Genomic DNA, 25,299 nt, shown 5'->3' on the forward strand with positions numbered 1-25,299 from the left:
ATGTGCAGTTTTGCAGCACATATCATGCCTTGCCATTCACACACTTGTGGCTTTCAGTAAATGATCTTGGTCAAAAGCACATCAAAGGAGCAACTGGAAATTATATAGCTTCCCCCTGGCCCTGGTGTTTCCCACTGGCCATGTACCCCATGTTACCTCTGTGAGCATCTCACTCATCGCCAGAGGAAAGTAGTCCTTTAGTGACTATCTCGCTAGCTGGTGGGAAGTGAGATATGATACATCCATCATGATACAGGCAGCTAAAGTTCTTCTTTTTATTTTACCCTATAGTCACAGGGTGCATGCTGTGAAAGAGGCTTCTCCCTTTTAATTGCAGACCATCCAGTGGGAACAAAGTCTGGTATCCATCAACAGGTGACCCTACCCCTGTTTATGGCATCCACCTGTACCTCAGGCAAGAGAGTTGGCAAAATGCCATTAAATCCACCTCAGTTGATGGGTTGCATGTAGTGCTAAGCGAATCTGAATTACTGAAAATGAAGTAAGACAGCCATACTAGAGTGTGTTAACACGAAGTGTTGTGTCTACATCATGTAAACGTGCTCAGCCATACTAGAGTGTGTTAACACGAAGTGTTGTGTCTACATCATGTAAACGTGCTCAGCCATACTAGAGTGTGTTAACACGAAGTGTTGTGTCTACATCATGTACACGTGCTCAGCCATACTAGAGTGTGTTAACACGAAGTGTTGTGTCTACATCATGTAAACGTGCTCAGCCATACTAGAGTGTGTTAACACGAAGTGTTGTGTCTACATCATGTACACGTGCTCAGCCATACTAGAGTGTGTTAACACGAAGTGTTGTGTCTACATCATGTACACGTGCTCAGCCATACTAGAGTGTGTTAACACGAAGTGTTGTGTCTACATCATGTAAACGTGCTCAGTGTATTGAATTCTAAACTGTACCGCAGTGTAATGCTTATCATGAGTGCAACGAAATATACTGTGATCTGCAACATTTCATTACTCATTGAACAAACTGACAGCTGGACAGACGGACAGACCAAGTAATGAAAAAACAGATTCATGTCAGCTTGCCAAAAAAAATACACAATACACAATACACAATACTGCAAAGTTTCATCACTGAAAGCCATTTTTGTGAACCTCAATGTATCTATATGTGTAGCTATATATTTATGTTTGTTTATTTGCGGGGGAGACCAGCCTGATGCCCATATTTCTCAAGTATTAACCAAACTATCCACTTATGCTGTAGTGATGAGGTAACAAAAAGTCTGAAAAATGGTATGTCTTCAGCTAGTGGGGTTTGATTTTTTTTTGGCCTGAATGCACTCGTAAAGACTTACAAAGTAGCCATGGGCATTCAAAAGACACATAGCGGAAACACTGGTTTGTCATTAAGGGATTATTTGTATATATTTTATCAGCCTCCACCACAGGAGGTTTAATATATTACAAAGTGAAGATTCAAGCTTCACTGAGTCTTTCTTGACATGTATATAAACATGTGTGCTTTTGCAGGGGTGTCTCATACACTCTCTCTTATACATTGTTCTCCTGAGTTCTTATTTCTCAAACATGGGCGTTCTTGAATTCTTCTGATGTCACTGCTTTCTGGTTCCAGCCTGCAGTACAGTAATATATATATATATATATATATATATATATATATATATATATATATATATATATATATATATATATTTATATATATATATATGTGTGTGTGTGTGTGTGTGTATGTGTGTGTGTGTGTGTGTGTGTGTGTGTGTGTGTGTGTGTGTGTGTGTGTGTGTGTGTGTGTGTGTGTGTGTGTGTGTGTGTGTGTGTCTGTGTGTGTGTGTGTGTGTGTGTGTGTGTGTGTGTGTGTGTGTGTGTGTGTGTCTGTGTGTGTGTGTGTGTGTGTGTGTGTGTGTGTGTGTGTGTGTGTGTGTGTGTGTGTGTGTGTGTGTGTGTGTGTGTGTGTGTGTGTGTGCGTGTATGTGTGCATTGACAGCCTAGTTCTATTATTTAGACAACGATACATGAAACATACAAATCGTTTATACACAGAATGCTGCTGTAGTTCAGTACGTATATGCAGTGCCTTGGTGTTATCAGCTGATAAAAGTCATGCTAATGGCTGGATATCTTTGTCTTTTTCATTCTGCAAGGGTGTGACAAACACCATTAATGTATGGTTCCCTGCAGGCTTCCCAGAGATGTGCTGGCCATAGGCTAGGAGGAGTAAGGCTGAGAGCTCTTAATAAGCTGCCTTCTTGTGTGCCAGGGTTTGATTCCCTCAGCCTTCAGGAGTAAGGCTGAGAGCTCTTAATAAGCTGCCTTCCTGTGGGCCAGGGTTTGATTCCCTCAGCCTTCATTTGCTTACTCTGTGACCTTGAGCATGTCATTTAACCAGGCAGTGCTCTGGCAAATTTGGACTTGGGACCTTAATGGCCTCTTGGATTATATGCCTAGTAATTCCCTCCAAATAGGTCTGAGTTCCACATCCTTTGTTTGCACAATGTGTTATTACTGCAACCTCAGCTAACTAAACAGGAACTCCTACAATACCCTAAACAGGACAGCTAGACTTACAAGTTCTTACTGTGTAAACAAGACTAGAAGTACAAAAACAGAAAAACATAAGGTTCATGTGGTTAAGGTATAACATTCCAGTGGTGAATCAGTGACACAGATTTAATAAACAGATGACTCATTTTTTAAAGCTAGTATGTTATGTCATTAATGTCATTTTGTTTTCTGTCAGGAATTCTTGCAAACAAAAGCAGTGAAGATAAATAAAACATTAAACAGCTCAGAGTATTACTGGATTAGAAAGGCAGATGGTCTGGATGAAGGAGACTGCCACAGCACAAATGGGACATCTTGCAGCTGCAATACCAGGTGAGTGACTTAATCTGTCAATTACTTATAAGGCAGGCTCAATACCAAATTACTGACTGATTTAATGGTGCCTTTACATAACTCCCCACATAGGGAAGGAGAGATCTAAATACTCACCAGTGAGATCTAAATCATTATGACATTTAAAGCCTGAGCAATATTGGAATTAAAATTAAGTAGTAAGCTGTCTTGTATCACCAAGGAGTAACAGCATAATGGCAGTTTTATCTAGGATACATGAGTTGGCCAAAGAAAAAGTCCCATGATGCAGAGGGAACAGAGAATGGCATCATGGGAATCCTTTGCACATGCTTCTACTAAAATCTGGTTATTGACACAAAATCTAGCTAGTGTGTTGCATCACGTGCACTGCAGATTTTTCCCTCCCAGGACCACAGCAACATTATCCGTACGGTTCATTACTATCTCATGGTTTCATTGCTATCCTCTGGTAATCTGAATGAATGTTTCTGCAAAGAATACAAAAATTATGAAGAGAAATGTGGTGTAAAAGAAAACAGTCTGCACAAGCAATGGAATTAAGGGGTATTATAACCTAGAAATAAAGGAAAAAATAACTATATCAAAACAGGAATAAACCTTTCATAAAGTACCTTCTAATGTACTTAAGGGTGTAATAACTTAGAAAGCAAAAAAGAAATATTACTGTCTAAACAGAAATTAACCTTTCATAAAGTACTTTCCAGTAAAACTTTCTACTCCTCCCCTCTCAATTCAAAAATCTAATAAAAGTAAACAGATTGGAAATTGGAAATATAAATTGGTAATGTGCATGTATGCAATAGAAATATTCCACAGATCTGAAATTATACATGAAATATATGCTATTTTATTTTGCTGACCAGGTAAGTGCTGCTAGGCTAGTAGCCTCTTTCTAAGGCAGACCCAAGGTGGTATTTATACTACTAGGGGAAATTTAGCCAGAGAATCAGGGAACTTTCCCTTCTGTCTTTGATTAGTACTGTGGGATATTTTACATCAACTTGAGCTGCCATCAAGCAGATAGGGCCTCAATTTAATATCTTATCTAAAGGGCAGCACCCCCCTTATGCTGCACTGTAGTGTCAGCGATCAATCAACCTGTGGTGGGAATAGAACCCTCAGCCTTCTGCATAAAAAAAAAACAAGTGTGTTATCTGCTGCACCACTGACACTACAACTTTAAAGACCGCAGCCCATATAATAGAGACTAAGGGCTGCTGTACTCTCTGGACCATGAAGCTTACCCATTCATTATGTTATTTGGTGGTTGAGGTTACATACCATTACAATGGAGGAAACATTAGGATAATTTTACAGATGGCCCACTCTGCTCATGTGCAGCAGTGTTCCCCTTTCAGGTATTATGTTACTATCATAAATGCTAATGTGATAAATTCTGTCAACTTAAATAACACAGCTTGAACACGTTTGAACCTAGAATAAAGTGCTGCATTTCAGTGATGGGTTCGATGCATAAGCGCATTATTGTTTGTCTAACTTTATTTACAACTTAAAACTCATCAGCTAGTCTCTCTCTCCTCTAAACTGACTATATTTTTTCTCTGTTCTTCAATTAAATGATGAAAAAACAGTAACAGGTAAACCTCTTTATGATACTTGTCTGTCCACATTTCCACATTTGGTGTCTTGCTAGACTCAATTTTTGTTATATTAAGCCACCAAAAAGGAAGAATAGTTCAAGAAATGACTCAGCCAGTATATCCAAGAAAATTTATTTTATAATACCAACAATTGATGTTCTCTATGTTTAGCTTGTTCTACACTTTCTACACTATAACCTCTTTTGATAAATTTCTGACAAGTCAACTCAATTTATAATTCTTTGTGTTGTTCATCACTAGTTAATCTTGAAATTCGCAATAATTCATTATAGGGAAGTGCTGATATTAAGTGTGGAGGATGGCACCTAGTCCCATTAATGAAATTATTCACACCTTCAAACTTATGATGCACTGATGTTACTACCTTATTACCTCTAACATGCAAATTTACATCCAAAAATGTAACTTTATCTCCCCACTGAGCTCCATCAAACTTGATGCCAAAATGATTACAGTCTAAGTCATGAATAAAATTATGTACATCTAAATTACCCCCTTCACATAGAAAAATTAAATCATCTATGTAGTGATAATATTCTATTACATGACTTCTAAAGAAGCACATTCTATATAGAAATTTAGTTTAAAAATAACCCATAAATAGATTTGCATATACTGGAGCAAAAACTGCTCCCATTGCTGTGCCTTTAATTTGTTGATAAAGAATTTCATTAAATTAAAAAAAAATGTTTTTAAGACAAAACAGTATTAAATCAACTGTATAATAAGTAAGAGGAGTTTCACCCAAATGAAATTTAAGAGCTTCCACCCCTAATTCATGTGTAATATTAGTATACAAATTTTTAACATCTACTACTATCCAGTACCTATTTTCATTCCACGGAATTTTATTAATTTTCTCCAGAAAGTCAAAAGTGTCTCTAATATAGGAAGACAACTGCACAACCTTTGGTAAAAGTAATTCATGTAACACAATTCCTATATTATGAAGAAAATAGTTGCAAGCAGACACTATAGGACGACCCGGGGGATTATATCTATCTTTATGTAGTTTAGGAAGACAGTAAAATTTAGCCATAGTGCAATTTTCTATGGAAAATTTCCTTTCTATATCTTTTTTGATAAAATAGCCAAGTCTATACCCTATATACATCTAAATTACCCCCTTCACATACAAAAATTAAATCATCTATGTAACGATAATATTCTATTACATGACTTCTTTTTTTGTTATGTCTGTTTCATTTGAAGAGTAAACGGTTTAGTATTGAAACCTTGAAACTGCATGGATCGACCGGACACATGGTCAACCCGAAATCCTGAATCTGGAACAACAAAATCCTGGCCAGGTTGAAAATGAATACATCGACACCTGCAGTTCAATGTATTTGACATAGCAGGAGGTGAAGTCAGTCACCCATGCTATGCACCTTCATGTACCGTGACATTCCATAGTCGATGGTACATGTATTTTACTATTTTGCAGGGGATTAAGCCCCCCTGCACCCCCACACCCCCTGCAACTTATATATACCAACTCTGAGATTGCACTACATTGAGGAAATGGGCTAATTCCCTCTTCCTCACCGAACTGCGATCTCGGTGCACAATGCCGAACTGAGATACTCGAACTACACTACCCATTTGCTGTAGTGCAGTTGATGTATTCTGAGTCGGCATTCTGCCTATTGGAAAACTGCCTTTCAACCACATGCCAGTCGACAGCAGCGACTTGGGTATTCAATAGTAAACCAAGTGAACAGCCAAGTTCAAATCAGTCATTTTACTATATTTTACTTAGAAAAAAATTACTGCTAGTAAACTTTATGTATACCTGAATTTTTATGAACAAAAGGACCCACAGACTCTGGCACAGTCTCAGTTTTTTGATTTTTTTTCAGACACTTGGTACTTTTGGCTTCCCAAGTATACTTAATTGCATGAACCACCAACATTCATGGTGCCTGAATATAATAATTATTATATAATTGTTATATCTATTGCATTCCCCATAGTACTTTTTTTAGGCACTATCAAAACAATAAAACTGCCAATGCCAATGTAAAGAAATGCACTAGAGACGAACTGAAGATCAGGCTGCTTGATGCTAGGAGCCTAAACAGTAAGCTGTACTCCCTGGAAGCACTGCTCGCCTTGGAAGATGCTGACGTCTGCACAGTAACTGAGAATTGCTTCAAGGCTGCAGAGAGCAGCCCAACCATAAAAGGCTACAATGCCTTTCACATATTCAGACCACAAAAAGAGTGTGAAAGAACCAAAGTTGGAGGTGTATCCATCTTCATTAAATCCAAATACACTGGTACTATGAGAGTGGTAAAACAGTACGACTCTCTTGAGCAACTCCAGGTCCAAATAACTATAGGCAAAATACCCAACTACATCATCCCTAGCTATGAGTCTCCCACCATGAACCAGAAGCACACCACCCTACCACATCATCGCTAGCTACAGGTCCTCCACCATGAACCAGGAGAAGCACAGCACCTACCTGGACATGCTAGAGTCACTTAGTGTACAGCCAAACACCTTGGTCATGGGAGAGTTCAACTATCCTTCCATTGACTGGGTGATTTACGTGAGCACAAACACAATCGTTCCAAGGTTCCTGGATTTTGTTAATTCAAATGCCCTGGAACAGTTGGTCTGCACCCCCACAACAGGTTCAAATGTCCCAGACCTAGTGCTCACAAACATGGGGGGGGTCACTGCACTACTATCTATGTGTTGCCCTCCCTGGTAAGGTCAGACCATAACCTAACACCCTCACAGGAGCAAAAAAAAAACTGAAATATTTCTCCAAAGCAAACTATAGCCAACTAAATGATCGTATAAAAAAATTCAAAACCCCTGCTAACACAGCTAATAATGACTGCTATGCAGAAGAGTACACAAGTGCTCTATATAGCCACTTAGACAAATGTATTAATTCATCTGTACCTGACAGGACTAAAACCAGGTCCTCCTGAAAAAACAAGCCACCGTGGTGGACTGTAAGTATAAATAAGTTATATAACAAAGAAAGAAACTGATAGCTAAGATAGTTGGAGTTGAGAGTTGGTATAATAGTTAACGTGTTAGCCTCATGGTTTGCTTCTGGCTAGGGTTAAAATGGCCAACAAAGGCAGCTAGTGTACTACTTGCTTATGAACCTATAAGAACAAGAGGGAACTTGCTCAACAGAGAACTGGCATCTTCAATCCTATAACCAAAAAGGATGCAAGGCTGAAAGGAATAAGGTTAAAAAGCACATTTGATGCAAAAACAGTTAAAATCAGTAAACAATTAATAAAAGTAAGTACATTCATCTTTTCTCCTTTCCCTTAACTTTAACTATTCTCTTCCTTCTCAACCCACACAATTTTGCATGTTAGACTACGCCTCGTGGACTTCACAGTGGCACTTTGCATTAATGTGCCACTTTACCACAAGTAATGTAGCCCAACTATTTCTAGATACACAGTCCCTCCTCTTGTAGCTGCTTTCCAAGTACTTCCTTATACTGTTGAATTTTCATGAGGTTCCATGCACTACAAATAAAATATGAGTTTGATCTTTCTTAAGACTTGTTGTACTTTTATAGTGGAAGTGCTTAGTGAGATATAGAACTGATTTGTGTTCCATTCTTGTTTTTCAAAAATAAACACCAATTCCAAATCTTAAGAGTATTGTTAGTATAGATGAGTTGTAGCTTCTGCACTGAAAAGTTCTTAATAACTAGTGCAATGTCTGATCTTAACAATTGGATCATAACAGGGCTTAGGGGGTGCTTAACAATTGTTATGACTGGGTCTTGTACTACAGAAGCTCTTAAGTAATTCGTCTTTTTCCTGCTATTGGAGAATAAGATTGGCTCTCCATGCACTACAATAGTACTAACATTCTCACAATCTGCACATTTATAAATATTATTGTTCTGCTTTATGTATGTATTTATTTATTTACATGGTTTGTGTCCTCTTTTCAAGGGAGACCTGAGGTGGTATTCATACTGGCTATGTGAAACTTGGCCAGGGAACCAGGGAACCTCCACTACTCTTTTTGTTTTTGATAAGTGGTAATGTCAAAGGCATATGCAACCTCAGTTTATTTTATTTATTTACTTTACATTTGTTGACCGGGCTAGTCCAACTGGATACATGTCCATTTTCAGTAGAGGCCCAGGGAGAAAAGCTCCAAGATTAAACTAATGTAAGAGGAATACAAAGCAATACAGCAACATAAAACTAATACATGTTACAAATACAGCAACATAAAACGAATACATGTTAAAAATACAGCAACATAAAACAAATACATGTTAAAAATACAAAACCAGTAAAGCTGCAGACTAACATAGTAAAACTAGTCTCAAGGAGTAAAGGCACAAAACGCTAAAAAGTGATTAAATACATTATAGCTGTAGGCTAGCATAGAAGGAACAAACATCAATAGAAAAACATGAATGCAGGTTTTGGCAATGCAGTAGTTTGAGAGGCATATATCTGAGGTATATAGTTTGACATTAGTTATACAGAAGAGTGGGGAAGAGATGAGAGGCTCTAACTAGTTATTATGCCTATTTAGAACTTTACACAATATAACATGGGTGGTATTAATACAAAAACTGACAATGAAAGTGCCAGGAGCAAGAGTAGGGTTTTAGAAATATACAAAGTAAGTTTCATGTAATAAGAAGGAAGTAAGAAACTACACTAGTAACTAAGAGGAGGGTTTATTTGCCCACTAGTGGGTTATGGAAGGGGAAAAAGCAGAATGCTCTACAGTTAGTGTTAATCTGGGTTAGTACATGGGCATAACCATTGTGCTTTGAGGTGTAGTTTTAGCTGGTGCTTGAAGAGCGGTAATGATGAAAGTAATTGTAAGCTGCTGGGGAGTCTGTTCCAAATCATACCCACGGAATTAGAGAAGAGGGAGCCCCCTGCTTTATTAAGGGATTCCTGGATAGTTACTTGTAATTTATTTACTGAGCGAAGGGTAGTAAGATTTCTGTAAGGAGAGACTATGCTACTAAGAATAGGAGTATTGTTGGTATGAAAGAGAATCTTATGGGTAATTGTAAGTTGCTGAAATAGTAGCTGGTTTTGGAGTTCTAGACATCCTAGCTGTTTCAGATTTAAACAATGATGGGTTCTGTATGGTGACACCCGTAACAAATCTGGCAATGTTGTTGTAGGAAGTTGTCAGTTTGTTTAGGTTAGTTTTGGAAAGATTTGTATAAATAGATGAAGCATAGAGAAGGGTAGAGATCAGGTGGGTATGGGCAATGGTGGTTCTGGCTTCAGGGGTGAGGAAAGACTTTATCTTATAGAATGAGCCCAGTTTTCTGTTGACAGCTTTAATTGTAGTGTTAAAATGGGTGTCAAAGTTGAGATTGTGATCTATTGTTACTCCTAAGAGCTTGCTGGTTGGATCAGGTGTAATTATTGTACCGTTGCTGGATTTGACAGTTAGATATATTGGAGGGGACTTCTGTGTAGGAGTAAAAACAAGTAATTTGTTTCTTTTTTTTGGCGTTTACTCGGAGGCAATATTGCAAAAAATATTTTTCAACTGAGTTAAATACTGTCTGGGTGATGGTTTGGAGCTCAGCAGATGAGGTGGCAGCACACACTAGTGTGGAATCGTCTGCATATTGTATGCAGGTGGCTTGAGGAATATTTAGCTTTAGATCATTGATGAATATAGAGAAGAGGAGAGGACACAGGATGGAGCCTTGTGAGACCCCAAGAGTAAAAGGAAGAAGAGCGGATGGGACCCCAAGAGTAATAGGAAGAAGAGCAGATGGGACCCCAAGAGTAATAGGAAGAAGAGTGGATGGGACCCCAAGAGTAATAGGAAGAAGAGCGGATGGGACCCCAAGAGTAATAGGAAGAAGAGCGGATGGGACCCCAAGAGTAATAGGAAGAAGAGCAGATGGGACCCCAAGAGTAATAGGAAGAAGAGCGGATGGGACCCCAAGAGTAATAGGAAGAGGATGGGACCCCAAGAGTAATAGGAAGAAGAGCGGATGGGACCCCAAGAGTAATAGGAAGAAGAGCGGATGGGACCCCAAGAGTAATAGGAAGAAGAGCAGATGGGACCCCAAGAGTAATAGGAAGAAGAGCGGATGGGACCCCAAGAGTAATAGGAAGAAGAGCAGATGGGACCCCAAGAGTAATAGGAAGAAGAGCGGGAAGGTTATTGTCCCAGAGGACAGCCTGCGGTCTGTTTTCTAAGTAGGACTTGAACCACTGTGATGCCTGTATGTTGAGTGAGAGTTGTTCTAGCATTTGTAGTAGTTATTGATGGTTCACCATATCAAAGGCTTTTGATTGGTCTATGAAGAGTGCAGTGAAGAGCCTGTTGTTGTTGTGATGCATATTGATGCAGTCAGCGAAGGATAGTATGGTAGTAGTAGTACCATGGAAAGGCCTAAAACCATGTTGACAGTCTCATAGAAGGTTATATGTTTAATGTCGCATATGAAGAATGGATCACTCTATTATTTACTTTAGTTTAGTTTTATTTTAATGTGTTTACTGGGGTAGTTTATTTTATTTTAACGTGTTTACTGGGGTAGTTTAGTTTATTTTATTTTAACGTGTTTACTGGGGTAGTTTAGTTTAGTTTATTTTAATGTGTTTACTGGGGTAGTTTATTTTATTTTAATGTGTTTACTGGGGTAGTTTAGTTTATTTTATTTTAATGTGTTTACTGGGGTAGTTTAGTTTAGTTTTATTTTAATGTGTTTTTTATTTTAATGTGTTTACTGGGGTAGTTTAGTTTAGTTTATTTTAATGTGTTTACTGGGGTAGTTTAGTTTATTTTATTTTAATGTGTTTACTGGGGTAGTTTAGTTTAGTTTTATTTTAATGTGTTTACTGGGGTAGTTTAGTTTAGTTTTATTTTAACGTGTTTACTGGGGTAGTTTATTTTATTTTATTTTAATGTGTTTACTGGGGTAGTTTAGTTTATTTTATTTTAACGTGTTTACTGGGGTAGTTTATTTTATTTTATTTTAATGTGTTTACTGGGGTAGTTTAGTTTATTTTATTTTAACGTGTTTACTGGGGTAGTTTAGTTTATTTTATTTTAATGTATTTACTGGGGTAGTTTAGTTTATTTTATTTTAACGTGTTTACTGGGGTAGTTTATTTTATTTTATTTTAACGTGTTTACTGGGGTAGTTTAGTTTATTTTATTTTAACGTGTTTACTGGGGTAGTTTAGTTTATTTTATTTTAATGTATTTACTGGGGTAGTTTAGTTTATTTTATTTTAATGTGTTTACTGGGGTAGTTTATTTTATTTTATTTTAACGTGTTTACTGGGGTAGTTTAGTTTAGTTTAATTTTAACATGTTTACTGGGCTAGTTTAGTTTATTTTATTTTAATGTGTTTACTGGGGTAGTTAAGTTTATTTTATTTTAACGTGTTTACTGGGGTAGTTTAGTTTATTTTATTTTAACGTGTTTACTGGGGTAGTTTAATTTATTTTATTTTAACATGTTTACTGGGGTAGTTTAGTTTTATTTTAATGTGTTTACTGGGGTAGTTTAGTTTATTTTATTTTAACGTGTTTACTGGGATAGTTTAGTTTTATTTTAATGTGTTTACTGGGGTAGTTTATTTTATTTTATTTTAACGTGTTTACTGGGGTAGTTTAATTTATTTTATTTTAACGGGTTTACTGGGGTAGTTTAGTTTATTTTATTTTAACATGTTTACTGGGGTAGTTTAGTTTTATTTTAATGTGTTTACTGGGGTAGTTTAGTTTATTTTATTTTAACGTGTTTACTGGGGTAGTTTAGTTTTATTTTAATGTGTTTACTGGGGTAGTACACTGATTACTAGAGACTATTTGCAGGCACAGCCTAAGTGAAGAGATTCACAAAAAAAAAAACGAAAGTACAACAAATTCACAGCACAGTGTAATTGCAGAAGGTAGATAATCTCATAAACGATACAATATGTAAATAATATTAACAGAGTTAAAAATGAAATGTGGATTAATTTTAGCAGTAAATATGAGAGAGAAGCAGCAGCTCAGAGCAGAGGGTCAAAGTAGAAGTGATGCAGTGAGGAGGGAGTCAGGTTATGTGTCCAGTGGATAAGCACTTGCAGTCACAATTTTGATGAAGGTGTCTTCTGAGTTGAGCTCTGAAGCTAAGGAAACTGGAGACATCTTTAAGGTGAAAGAGGAGGGATTACCAAAGTTTAGGTGCAAGAATGGAGCAGGAGTGGTCGGTACAGTGCAGTTTAGTTTGGAGTGTCTTGAGTGAGGGGAATTAATTGGAAGAGGTAACGGAGATTGTAAGGGGTGATTTTATTATAGAGTTTGGCTGCAAGAGGTGGAAAGGCACTTGGTTGAAGTAGTTTGAAAACAAGAGACCCCAGGAGTAGCTCAACTCTGTAGGAGACTGGTAGCCATTTGGCTTTGCAGAGGGTGATGCAGTGGTGTTCCTGAGGGGAGGAATTGGAAATAAATCAGCAGATTATCTTTTCAATGTACTGTAGAGTGGATGAGGTTTTTTAGAGGATGCAGCTGTGATGAGGAACCCTTATTCAAGTTGAGCAAGGAGAAGCCCTTTGCCTATTGCAGCTCTAGTTGGTCTGGAGACAATAGGAGATATTTTCCAGGATCAGAATAAAAGAGAACTGATATTCTTTCCTGGTGTCTTCAGTGAGTCTTTAGAAGTTAAGTGACTGGTCTTGTCATAAACCTAAGTATTTAAAGGGTCTGGTTGTTTCTATTGGACAACCACTGAGATCTGTGATGTTGAGATTTGTAGGAGTCTTTTTCAGCATTTGTGATGTTGCAAATATCATACTTTTTGTTTTAGTGGGGGTTTAGGAGTAGTTTATGGTTGTTTAGCCAAGAAATCAGGGAGTGAAGGTCAGGCTGAAGCTGGGTTTGAATAGCTGAATGTGAGGGACTGCATCAAAAAATAAGCATGTCATCTGTATGAAGAGTAATAGGAAAGCACGGGTGATCAGAGGGCAGCTTGTTAGTAAAGACTGAAAACAAAAGTGGGGCAAGTATGGATCCCTGGGTCACTCTTTTAGTAAGGGGTGCTGGAGGTGATAAGGATGGGCCTGTTTTGCCTCTGCGATACCTATTTGTTATGAAATGTTGGAGCCAGGTGACGGTGTTGGGATTAACCCCAATTTCTTGGAGGAAGTGAAGGAGCAGCACATGAACAATTAGATCAAAAGCTTTGGTAACTTCAGGGAAATGAGCTCCTGGAAGGTTTCCTTTATCCACATTGAGATGGAGCTGCCCTGTAAGTGACCATAGTGCTGTCATTGTGTTCTGACCAGCCTAGAATCCATACTGTCTAAGAGTGAGAAGGGGATACTGTTGGATGTAATTGACTGTAGTGCTGTAATTGTGTTCTGACCAGCCTAGAATCCAAGTGCTGTAATTGTGTTCTGACCAGCCTAGAATCCATACCGTCTGAGTGAGAAGGGAATACTTTTGGATGTAAGTGACCGTAGTGCTGTAATTGTGTTCTGAACAGACTAGAATCCATACCATCTAAGAGTGAGAAGGTGATACTGTTGGATGTAAGTGACCGTAGTGCTGTCATTGTGTTCTGACCAGCCTAGAATCTATACCGTCTAAGAGTGAGAAGGTGATACTGCTGGACGTAAGTGCATAATTGGTTGTGGATTAGCTTTTCAAGTTACTTTCCCAAGTGAAGGGAGGATGTAAATAAGGTAGAAGTGGGAGGTATTTATTGGCTGAGGTGTTTGGAAAGGGGTTTAACAAGGGCAGTTTCCCATACATCTGGCATTGTGTTTTGAGTTAAGCAGAGGTTATAAATAGGTAGAAGAGGGGTGACAAGGATGTCTTTGCAGAGTGATATAAACCAAGGGAGGAAGTTAACTGCACCAGGGTTTGCATCCAGGGGTATGTTTTCTAGAAGGGAACAGGTTCTTTGTGTGTAGTTTTCTTAAAATAGAAGAGGGCGATAAAAGTAGGGGGGGCTAAGTGAGTTGGGGGGAAAGGTAGAGGTTGCAGTACTAGGCAGGTGGCTGGATTCTTTGAGAAAGTCAGAGGTTGAGAGTTGGCCTTGAGAGGTCTAGTTGGTGATAAGAGAGGAGGTTAGATCAGTGGATTTATGGCCTAAGAGAAGATTTACTTCCTACCAGAATGTTTGGTTTGCCCAGAAGAGCAGGTTGGTTGGTTTTGAAGTAGTTGGTTTCATGCCTGCATGTGGCTTCTTAGACAGGTTACATAGAGGGGTAAAGGCAATACAATTTTCTGGTAAGGGGTTTTGTCTCCATGAAGTCCATGCTCTGTCCTTAAGTTTGAGCAAAGCTTTCAGTCCAGTGGTTAACCAGGGATTTTGTTGTATTTAAAAAAGGTGCTGTGTGAGAGGAAGAATTTGTCTTGGAGTTGAGTGAGGGTATGTATCAGAGCTGTTGCAACCAAGTTGGGGTGCTGTAAGTTGGTAATGGGAGACCAATCGAAAGTTGCTAGGTGTTTTTGAGGTTCATAGGTTAGTAGTAGGTTAACTGCCTTGTGAGCCATTTTAAGCCTAGCCAATTATCCCTTGTGAGACTCAAACCTTGCACCTTGTGCTTATAAGGCAAACACCTTTACCATTAGGCCACCCTCCCAACATGTTGTATTATATTGATGGTGGATCTAGTTCTGAAGGTAACTAGTTTGGGGGCAGTTTTGGTGACTGATGGATAATTTGGAAGGTTACTGGGCAGTGGTCATTGAATGAGGGTGGAAGAACAGATATACTGGAGATGATGGTAGGGTTGGTAGTGACTAGCAGGTCCAGGAGGGAGTGGTTGTTGGTTTGGAGATTTGGATGAGGAACATCATTGACTGACTGTTTAAGGCTGATATTGCCTAGGAATTCAGCAATGTCATTGCTCATGGGATCTGGGTAGTTTAGGTTAAAGTCACCTAGAATAACAATATTTTTATAGTTTCAGGCAGCTGAGATGATAGTAAGAATAAGGGGTTTAAATGTTTTCAAATAAGGGGTTTAAATGTCTTCAGAGAGGCTGGAGGAGGAAGGTAGGCAACTGCTATTAGAAGGTGACTGATGTTTTGGGAGGGAAGTTTTAGAAGGATCCAGAATGGTTCAGTATCTGAAGAGGCATTTGCTTGTGCATTGACCACTGATTTATGGCTGTTCTTATAAAGAATAAGTGTGCCCACCTTGTCTACTGTGAGGTCTGGTGTCTTGGAGGTTTTTGTAGGAGGGAGGTAGATGATGAAAATTAGGATTGTTTTGTTTGAGCTTTGTTTCAGTGACAGATGTGATGTCAGGTGAGTGGTTTGTAAGAAAGGTGCTTATCTGATCATGTTTATTGCAGATGCTTTGGACATTAATGAACAGGAGAAGGTGCTGGTGTTGAGAAGGGTTATGGGTATTACGCAAGGGGGGGGACCTGGAATGGATTCACTGTTGGATTGGAGCAGAAGAATGAGAGGGACAGGGGGCTATGGGATTGTTCAGGTTTGGTAGGTTTGGGGCTGGATTTATAGAGGTGTTTAGGAAGTTTGAGGTGGGATTGTTGGGGTTGTTAGGTTTGTGGCTGAATTTATAGAGGTGTTTAGGAAGTTTGAGGTGGGATTGTTGGGTATTGGTAGGTTATAGAGGTGTTTAGAAAATTTGAAGTGGGACTGTTGGGGTTTGATAGGTTTGGAAGACATGAGGTAAATGGATGGTAAAGCTGTAGTTGAGTGAGAGTGGTAGGTGGTGAAGGGGGGTATAAATGGGAGGGATAGGTCTTGGAGTTCAAATGAGTGACTGTGGGGCTTTGTTGTATTGTAGGATAGAGTAGGTTGAGAGATGGGAGAAGAGAGGTGGTTGCTAATGGTGTAGTGTACTAAAGGAAGGAGGGGTAAGATGGTGAGTTGGAGAAGCATTAGGGTGCAGGGGGTAGAACAGGAGTACTGAAAGTAAGAAGCAGGAGTCTGTGAGATGGGGGACAATCAGAAAGTGTATATGGAAGGGTGAAGGGTTTGAGAATGTTTAAGTGTGGCTGGTGATGAAGCTGTATGGATGTTTAGGTTGGGAAAATATCACAGTGAAGTGGATTAGGAGGTAAGATGGAGGTTTAATGATGTTGTGTGTCCTTTAATAGGTGAACAGAAGTGGGAGGGAGGAGGGTGGAGACAGTATTGTATAAACTGGAGAGCTTGAGGGGGTGGCTGGGAAATTGGAGGTGGAAGGGAAGTAAAGTGGGGCACACCACCTCACATCTGGAATCAATCAATGTAAGGTGAATGCAGGAGATATAGAGGGTACACAGCCAAAGCACAGGGGTGTTCAGGCAAAAGATATAAGTAAATAAAAAAGGTGGTGGAAAAGGGGTAAGCCTCCTTAATTGCTAAAGCTATTGGTGTACAACTTCAAGATCAGAAAAACGTGTGCAACGTGAGCTTTAGGTTAAACAAGCTAGTGAGACTGAGTCCCCTTGCAGGTACTTGAGCAAATGCAGCCTATTTCCCTGGGGAGTGAGCATGAGTGATTAAACTGCACTCTGCCAAGACAAGGAGTAAGGAAGTTTTGAACCTTTACAGCCTTAATATAAAAAACATGGAACAGTGTTTCAGTAATAGATGTGAGCAGCAGAAGACATGCCTTGACAGACTTGCCCAGGAGCAACCAGAAACTGCTTCTATTTTTAGTGAAAAAAAAAGGAGTGGGGAATCAGGACCATCCAGACTTGTCTCTGCGCAGCTGGCAGGTAATGCTTGAGAAAGTACCATGACAGACTTGTCCTGGAGTGGCCAGAAATTGCTTCTATCTTCAATAAAAAAGTGTGGGGTTCAGGACCAACCTGGAATCCCCTCCATGCATTTGGCAGGTAACACTAGATCTCTGAGTGTAATTTCTAGGGAAGGCAGCCTTTAATTCTGTGACCAGGCAGTTGGGGGAGGGGACACGGTAATGCGCTAATTATTATAATGTTATTATAATGTAATATAATGTTATTATAATTATTATAATGTTATTATAATGTAATATAATGTTATTATAATGATTATAATGTTATTATAATGTAATATAATGTTATTATAATGTAATATAATGTTATTATAATGATTACAATGTTATTATAATGTAATATAATGTTATTATAATGATTATAATGTTATTATAATGTAATATAATGTTATTATAATGATTATAATATTATTATAATGTAATATAATGTTATTATAATGTAATATAATGTTATTATAATGATTATAATATTATTATAATGTAATATAATGTTATTATAATGTAATATAATGTTATTATAATGTAATATAATGTTATTATAATGTAATATAATGTTATTATAATGATTATAATGTTATTATAATGTAATATGCTGTACATCTTGCAGCAGTGACAGCTAACTGTATTTGGTGTGATCATCACGAACATGGGAGCACAATGTTCAACACTACTGGTATACACAACCTGGTGAGGAGATCCTCACTGGTAATACTAGCTGGAGGTCCTCATCCAGCCTCATCTGAAAACAAAAAAGACCAAAGTGAAAAACTTCTAAAAAAGCCGATTCCACACTTCAAAAAAACTAGTGTGGTCTTTAGCCCCTGAGCCAGTGTGTGGTAATTATTACTCACCGGGTGGGACCGAGGATACTGTGTGCTCCAGTGGCGACTGCCACTGTGGTGAAATTAAATCCAAGGACAGCTGTTTAACCTTAGCCTCACCTCAGGATGCATTACCCACCCAGGGCGCCGCGGCGACTGTGGTCCCCACTTCACAAGGCGGTGCCCTTTTTAACACGACTTTTTTTGAGAGTCACCAAGGCCATTGATGAGGAAAGGCAGTCTGGCTGACAAGTTGCAGAGATGACTGCCTGCAAACTAGCCATAAAAAAAAACACATCTGACACAATATCTTCAGAAGGGGCCTACAGAAGCGGATAACTGGGGGACCCAGGTTGACAGTAGCCTTCATTTGACACTCATGTTGCTAAAGTAGTTAGGAAAACCTTCTACATTGCCCATTAGACCTATGATTGAGTAATGCCCCATTTCGAATGTATCTCGACCCGACACCTACAGCAGCTGGAAAGGCCCCAAAGGGATTACTTCAGTGTCACTGTGACAGAGGCACAGCAACATAAATGCCCTTGGGCAGATAGCCTAGTATGAACCTATGAACCTATGAACCTAACCTATTTGTGGGCTGAAGCTTGATTAAGGTGGGAATGCAAAGCAGTCCTAAAGGAAGGAGGAGTTTTTTTATTTCATTGGAAGGAAATTCTGGAGTCATATTTATGAGGGACTTTTTTGAGAGCAAATCAGGTCCTAATGATGCATTGCATCATGTCTGTGATATAAAGGGTACTACATTTATTGGTTAGTGTGTGTGTTTGTTGGGGGGGGGGCAAGTATTCAGAAGAAAAAGCTTGTTAATCAAGGAGGAGAGAAAAGACTATGCCTCCTAAAATGACTAAGCATTTAGAAGACTGAAGCGAATCTTGAGTCAGCCTCAGCTATAAATCTTCATATCTTGTTTAGACTTATCAGAAGAATTCTCGTGTTATGAACATTTCTAGTCCTCACCACAGGTAGGGCATACATAACCTTGGGAATAAGTATCCCCTCAATAATGGCATAGACCACAGTAAGCACGCTAGCAATTTTAAGATCTAGTTTTAAGTGTGCGAACATTTTTGAGTGGTAGGTTGACAAGGAGCTGGAATTAGCAGTGACTTTGTTAAGAGAAGAGCAGAGGAAGAGCTTTTAAGTGTAACTTGTGACCTTGCGTGAACCTGTAAGGGATCTTCCTTTCCATCTGACAAGTGAAGTTCATCAACGTAGGGAATATACTGCAGTCTGAGGTGGGTTAAAGGTACTACGGATGAAGAATAACAATATTAGGGGGATCCAAACTCGAGTCTTGATATGGAGAAAGAATCACCAGCTTGTTAGTTTGGGATATGGAAAACCAAATATGAGGCTCAGTATGGAAAACTATAGAGGTGAGTATGTTGAGAAGAAGAAGATGGTAGTCCACAAAGTCAAGAGTGTATCTTATGTCTCATCCTTATTTTTGAGGATGATATTTGAGGTTTGTAGGAATGCCATGAAGGTCTAAATGTTGGTCTGGAGCTATGCTAGGCATTTGAAGCAAGGGAATGTTGTCCAACATCCATCTGGATAAAGAGACAGAGGGGTATGGATAAATCTTGAGAACAGAATACATTCTTCAGTACCCCAACAATTTCTTGACAAGTTATTTTGTCAAATACTAGTTAGCAAGTGATGTAATGAGAACATGTGAAGGAAGGGTTGTTATACTGTTTATTTCAGTTCTGAACATGAAAGCACTCAACCTACATTATTGAACTTCACGCTGGATTTGCTGACTGGTGCAGAGCATTTTTTTCTGGTTCTTAGTTTGATTAATACTGGAAGGTTAGAAGGCTGAAGGTTCTAGTCCCATGGCAGTTACTTGTTAGAATGGCAGGACAAGGAGCTGGAAAGTATTGTGAGAACTGGAGAATTGAAATGACAGATGTATGTTTTTTGTATACCCCTGTTAGAACTGTTCAACTGGTCCCTTAGTGTTGGCAGGTACAAATGCTGCAGCTTCCCTTTAACCAATCTAAATATATGGTTTTGCAGCTAAGAAATGAGAAACCAGGGCATGCAACTAAAAGAGTCAGGCTAAAAAACATAATGGAGATAAATCATGGGTGCTGTTATTATTATTGAAAGCATAATATTGGAGGTGCAGTGTGCAAGGGTTCCTGCAAAGTGAAGTAAAATGCCGGGGTACACACCTGGGGGGGGATTCAGAGGTAGGAGGGTAATGATAGCCCTGATCCTGTGCTGGTAAGAGTGTAGTAATGGACTAGTGCAAGCATTTTATAGGCCTTACAGGGAAAGCGACGTTCCAGGACTGGAGACGATACAGAGAAAATGGCAGTGAAGGGGGATGGAAACGGACGGCTTAAAATATGAGGAGACGCTAGGGAGTACATCCTGTTTTCAGTGGAAAAGAGGCGAATTAGGGGATATGATGCACTAAGGATAAATATGATGGGATTATTTGGATGGGAGGATACACAAAAAAATGCAAAAAAGAAGGTCCATAGCCAGCAAATAAAAGAAACACAGTTTAACCATGATAAGAGAATGTTACATTTCAGATATTTTCCAAGCAAGTTGCTTTGATCTCATAGTTAATTATTTTAAATTGTTGGTCTCATGATGAAGTTCTCTTGTATGGAAGATGTAAAATATATATTTAGATGATTTCAGTAGTTGCCATTTTAGTTGTTTTGTTTCATCTGAAACAGGAAGTTGCTTAATTCTTTCTGCACGTCTGATATGGAGTGTTCAGCTGCATTGATACTCACTGCAACAATATGGAAAATAAACTATTTTCTTCTATAAGCTTCTTTAAATGTTGGTAAATGCTGGAATATTACTGGAAAATCAAAAGCATTTAAATTGTTTTGCTCTGATTTTGACTCCAGGGCTTAATTTTCACTTTATTTTTTATCACAGCTTCTGGCCTGAACTCAAGGCTGACAATCAGACACAACTAAGTTCTGGACTGGATGACGACTGTGTTGCAATGACAGTGAATGAGGGATGTAACAATACTAGATGTACTGACCATCACACTTGGATCTGTGAGAGACAGGCTGATATCTGCATAACATAGTAATAGCTTACCAGTGGCAATGACTTTGGTTTTAGGCACCAGCGTGTGCAAACTCCCATGTCTCAGGGAAGGCTGTCAGACTGAACTGGCAAGATATTTCTTCACGAGAGCGTCTGAAGTGGGTCCAGCTAACAGACTTATCCATGCATGATGCTCTACACTTGATGTAAAAAATGTCACGCCTGCACCTATTGTAGTCACTCTAACATGGAACATTCCAGCATTCCCTTACTCTGAGTAAGGTGTATGCTCATTGTCCGATTCTCCAGCTCTGCATGAGAGGTTGTGCAATCCAGATCTCCACCAAATAGTTATTAATGTAAAGTATTGGCAAACTCTGTGCAAAGGGAAGTTGGTTAAGTCCTTTTCTGGATGCTTTACATCAAAATGCAGCTAAATTAGCCTCCTTCATATTAGATCTGCATATTATGGCCACAACAAAGGGTGTAGCCAAGCATATGCCATGCATGCCACAGTATACACATTTTTTGGTATAAATTAATTATTTTGTGCTGTCAGTTGTGAAAGAATTTGTAGTTTAAAAACCTGTGGTGTGTTAACTATGCTTTTATTTTATTAAGTTATAGATTTTATTAAATGACTTTTTTTTCAGAATGCCTGTCTGGATAGCAAGTTCTTTGCCTGTCATTTCAGGAGTTTTTTAGTATTGTAAATGTATACTGTCTACAAACAAGCACAGTCTGGGGATGGGGGGGGCACATAATTAAATGGGTTACAGTCTAGAAACTGATCTACAGTTCCAAAAGTATTGGGTACACCTGCTGCATACACCTGAAGTTGATGCATAACTTGACAGATGTTGTTACTGTTAGTGCCAAGTAGAAAGCTTCGTACCACCTGTGAGACAGAATCAGAAGATGTCCAGAGGTGACATTATTATTCAGAAGAATGCTCAAAGAGTAAGCAGGTATAATGTTGTCTGACATAAGACAGAAAGGTACATGATGAAGGATCAGGAGTTGAAGCTTAAGGTAACCAAGCCTAGTCCCTCATCCACAATCACAGGAAAACTCACAATAAACGTTTCCCTTCTCACTTGCTACTTTGTTTTCTTCTTATTATTTTTTTATAAAAATTCTTCACGACTGATTGTTTACCTTCTAGACCTTCTGACCTGTGAGAGACACCTGGCAGTGAGCACAGAGCATTAGGGCTGAGCTATTAACAAACTGCTTTCTGTAGTCCAAAGTTTGGTTCCGTCAGCCTTCATTTACCTGCTGTGTGACACTAATGAAATTGTGTCACCAGACAGTACTTTGTAGAAATGGGGCTTGGCTCTTTAGTGGTCTCCATCATCACATGCCTAGTAACAGCGCATGATCCTGTGCCAGAAGGTGTGTCCTTTACAACATGTGCTACTGGGACTGAATCCTGGGTCAGTGTTGGAACTAATATCACTTCTCACCTTCCTCAGAGAGAATATTAATGGCAATGGTTCAGGTTTTAAGAAGCATTTTCTTAATGTCAAATATGAAATCTATCTTGTTTCCCAGAAGCCTTCTTCCCAGGCCATGTTTTCTGTGTGACAGCTTCATGCTCACTGGTATGACATTAGGATTTCTGAACAGCAAGCCTTCATTCTAGGCCTGCTATTGGTTCGCCAAATGTTATTCCACTGGTAACCAAGCATAAAAACATGCATTTAGTAGGGGAATACCAACTGGATTCTCTTTGTGTGGATGAAATGCAACTCAAGGAACACTAACTACTTGGATTACAGCTCCCTGAAAGTATTTTCCACTGAATAGGACAGCAAGAGTACAGTGTTTCTTCCTTTCTGGATATTTCTGTTGCCCCTGCAGATGTATAATCATTGCATTTGCATATATAGGTAAGGGAGTTTGAGGGGCAGAGTCTCCTATATGAAGGATGCTTCATGCAAAAACATTGACTATGTGTCATCACGTTAACTAGTGAATCAGTTTTGACTGCAGGTTTAGGAGTTAGGGCTTTGTAGGGTAACTGACTAAACATTCTTATGAAGTACACTACAACAGACAACTATATGCCAAAACAATATGAAATGCCAAACACCAGGTGTTCTTTCATCCTTATATGTTTCTTTACTAGTGCAGACATCCTACATCAGTGAGAAAAGCACAGGTCTAGTACGTTCCAACTCAGCTTGTGTGTATTTGCAAGGCTTGTCTATTGGCTTAAGCCTCAGTTCTCTGTGTATTTCCCCTCCTGCATACACTAATCATGGAGTCCAAGGTCTCACTGAATGTATTCCAGGAAAAAGAACTTCTCTCTTCTATCATAAGCGATAGAGAGGTTTCAGTCAAGCCATCCTTAGAACTTCTGTTAAGAAATTCCATTTAGGCTTACTACAAACATTCAGATTAACATTCCTCCATTACTAAGTTGGCAAATCATATGTATAAAGCCAGTCTGGCTTTTCACATATCAACTGTGACGAGTCATAAAGTTGCTTCCTTTACTGTTTTTTCAGTTAAATTAAAAAAAAAACTCCCAAGCATAAGTCACATATAAACACACATGCATAGTTCTTACTCACTAATGTTTGGAATCAGAATAAGCTGATTTTTTTTCTGTACCTGGGGTTTTAACCCTGTCCCTAGACTGATTCAGCCATGGAAGTTTATTATATAAAGTAGTGGGGTTGGGGACACCCCCCATATTGACATAAACAGCACCCTCTGCAATGATATTTCAAAACAATTTGAATGAGTTGTGATTTCAACCACTCATACATACATGCATACACACATACATAATAATGAACAATGACAGGAGGGGGCGATAAAAACATCTATCTGAGCTGAACTGTAGCTATCTACCTCAATTGTACCAACATCATCAAGCAATAACAGGTGAGCAATTACATATTTTAATACTAGCAAATCAGTTTGCAGACTATCATATGCATAACCAACAAGCACACTGTTACCAAAAGTAAGAATCAAACCCTGTTCCTTGTGTCTGTGAGGTAAACACCTTAAGCATCATACACTCTGATTAGGGACAATGAACATAAAGTCCTTATTTGCCATTCTTCCATCCTCACCCAGGTGTGGCTAGACGTCTGGGAGTTTGTACCTGTTAAAACAGCTATACACAGACATGCACACAAGCAGAGGCAGAAATGCTAATGCTATATTAAAACATTTCACTGGGAATGTGTTCTACTGGAAGGTCACCTAATCTGAATGCAGTTAAGGGCTGCTTACGCTGGAGATGCACTAACTCATGAGCAGAATATAACAGCATTGGCCTACCAGGTGTGGTTCCCACAGGTGACAGGTGTTGGGATCTTTACACTTACTGATGAATAATCACAGTTAATGTGCCATTTCAGAAGATCGTGTTTTATAACAGTGGCTGTAATAAGGTCTTATGTGTAATGGATATTGACATAATTTCTTCTAATACACCAAATTGTTCTAAAAACCTGGATACCTTTAGTTTCAAATAGTACCTTTAAAAACAACAAAGCTAATCCGTAGGAGCAACAAACCTCCACAAATGAATAAATAATGTCCCCTTATAAGACTGCAGGCCATGTTGAGCATGTGACACTGTTTCTTTTAGATGTTTTCCCTGTGTCTTCTCATCTCCCTTTTAGCTTTTGTGCAATATTTTACCTAATGTGGGACATTGTATATATTGATTATTGTCCTTTGTAACATGTTTTACATTTGTTATTATATTTCTAGTTTTTAATTTTGTTAATTGTTTTTTTGTTTGTACTGTTTATGTCTAATGAGGTTTTATAAATAAATTACATATATCACTGGTGAAATTCAGCAATATCAGATAAACAGATTGAACTGAATAAATGAACAGGCTAACTGGACACCTTGCCTGTGCATAAGATTCTTATCATCTTCAATTACTACATAAATGTTATAATTTCTGTACCAGCATCACCTCTGCATGGTCCAGTTACTGGAAAATCATACGATTTCCACCAATTATATGTTTTTTGTTATATTACATTATATTTATTTGATTCTCAATTCATCAAGGGACAGTTTCATCAGAAACTTGGTTTAAAAACAGTTAAAAAATGAATTGCTGGTTGAAGTAGAGAGCAAACCCACCACCACCATCCCCATACAAGGGCTTTACCCTCTAAATCCCCTTACATGATATAGTGTACTTTTTTTTTTGATTA

General features: G+C 38.6%; 1 protein-coding gene across 1 annotated transcript in view; it reads left to right on the forward strand.

The window, feature by feature from the left end:
* LOC122808662 (C-type lectin domain family 10 member A-like) overlaps positions 1-24,978 on the forward strand; it is a 96,578-nt gene extending 71,600 nt beyond the window's left edge. Inside the window, exons 5-6 of the mRNA XM_044079638.1 lie at positions 2,740-2,876; positions 20,981-24,978. Coding sequence (XP_043935573.1) covers positions 2,740-2,876; positions 20,981-21,140 — 297 coding nt within the window. The 3' untranslated portion in view covers positions 21,141-24,978. The remainder of the gene's footprint in view (positions 1-2,739; positions 2,877-20,980) is intronic.
* Positions 24,979-25,299: the final 321 nt, after the last annotated feature.

The sequence above is a fragment of the Protopterus annectens genome, chromosome 8.part0 (genome assembly GCF_019279795.1).
Source record: "Protopterus annectens isolate FY-2018-M chromosome 8.part0, PAN1.0, whole genome shotgun sequence".
Lineage (NCBI taxonomy): Eukaryota > Metazoa > Chordata > Ceratodontiformes > Protopteridae > Protopterus > Protopterus annectens.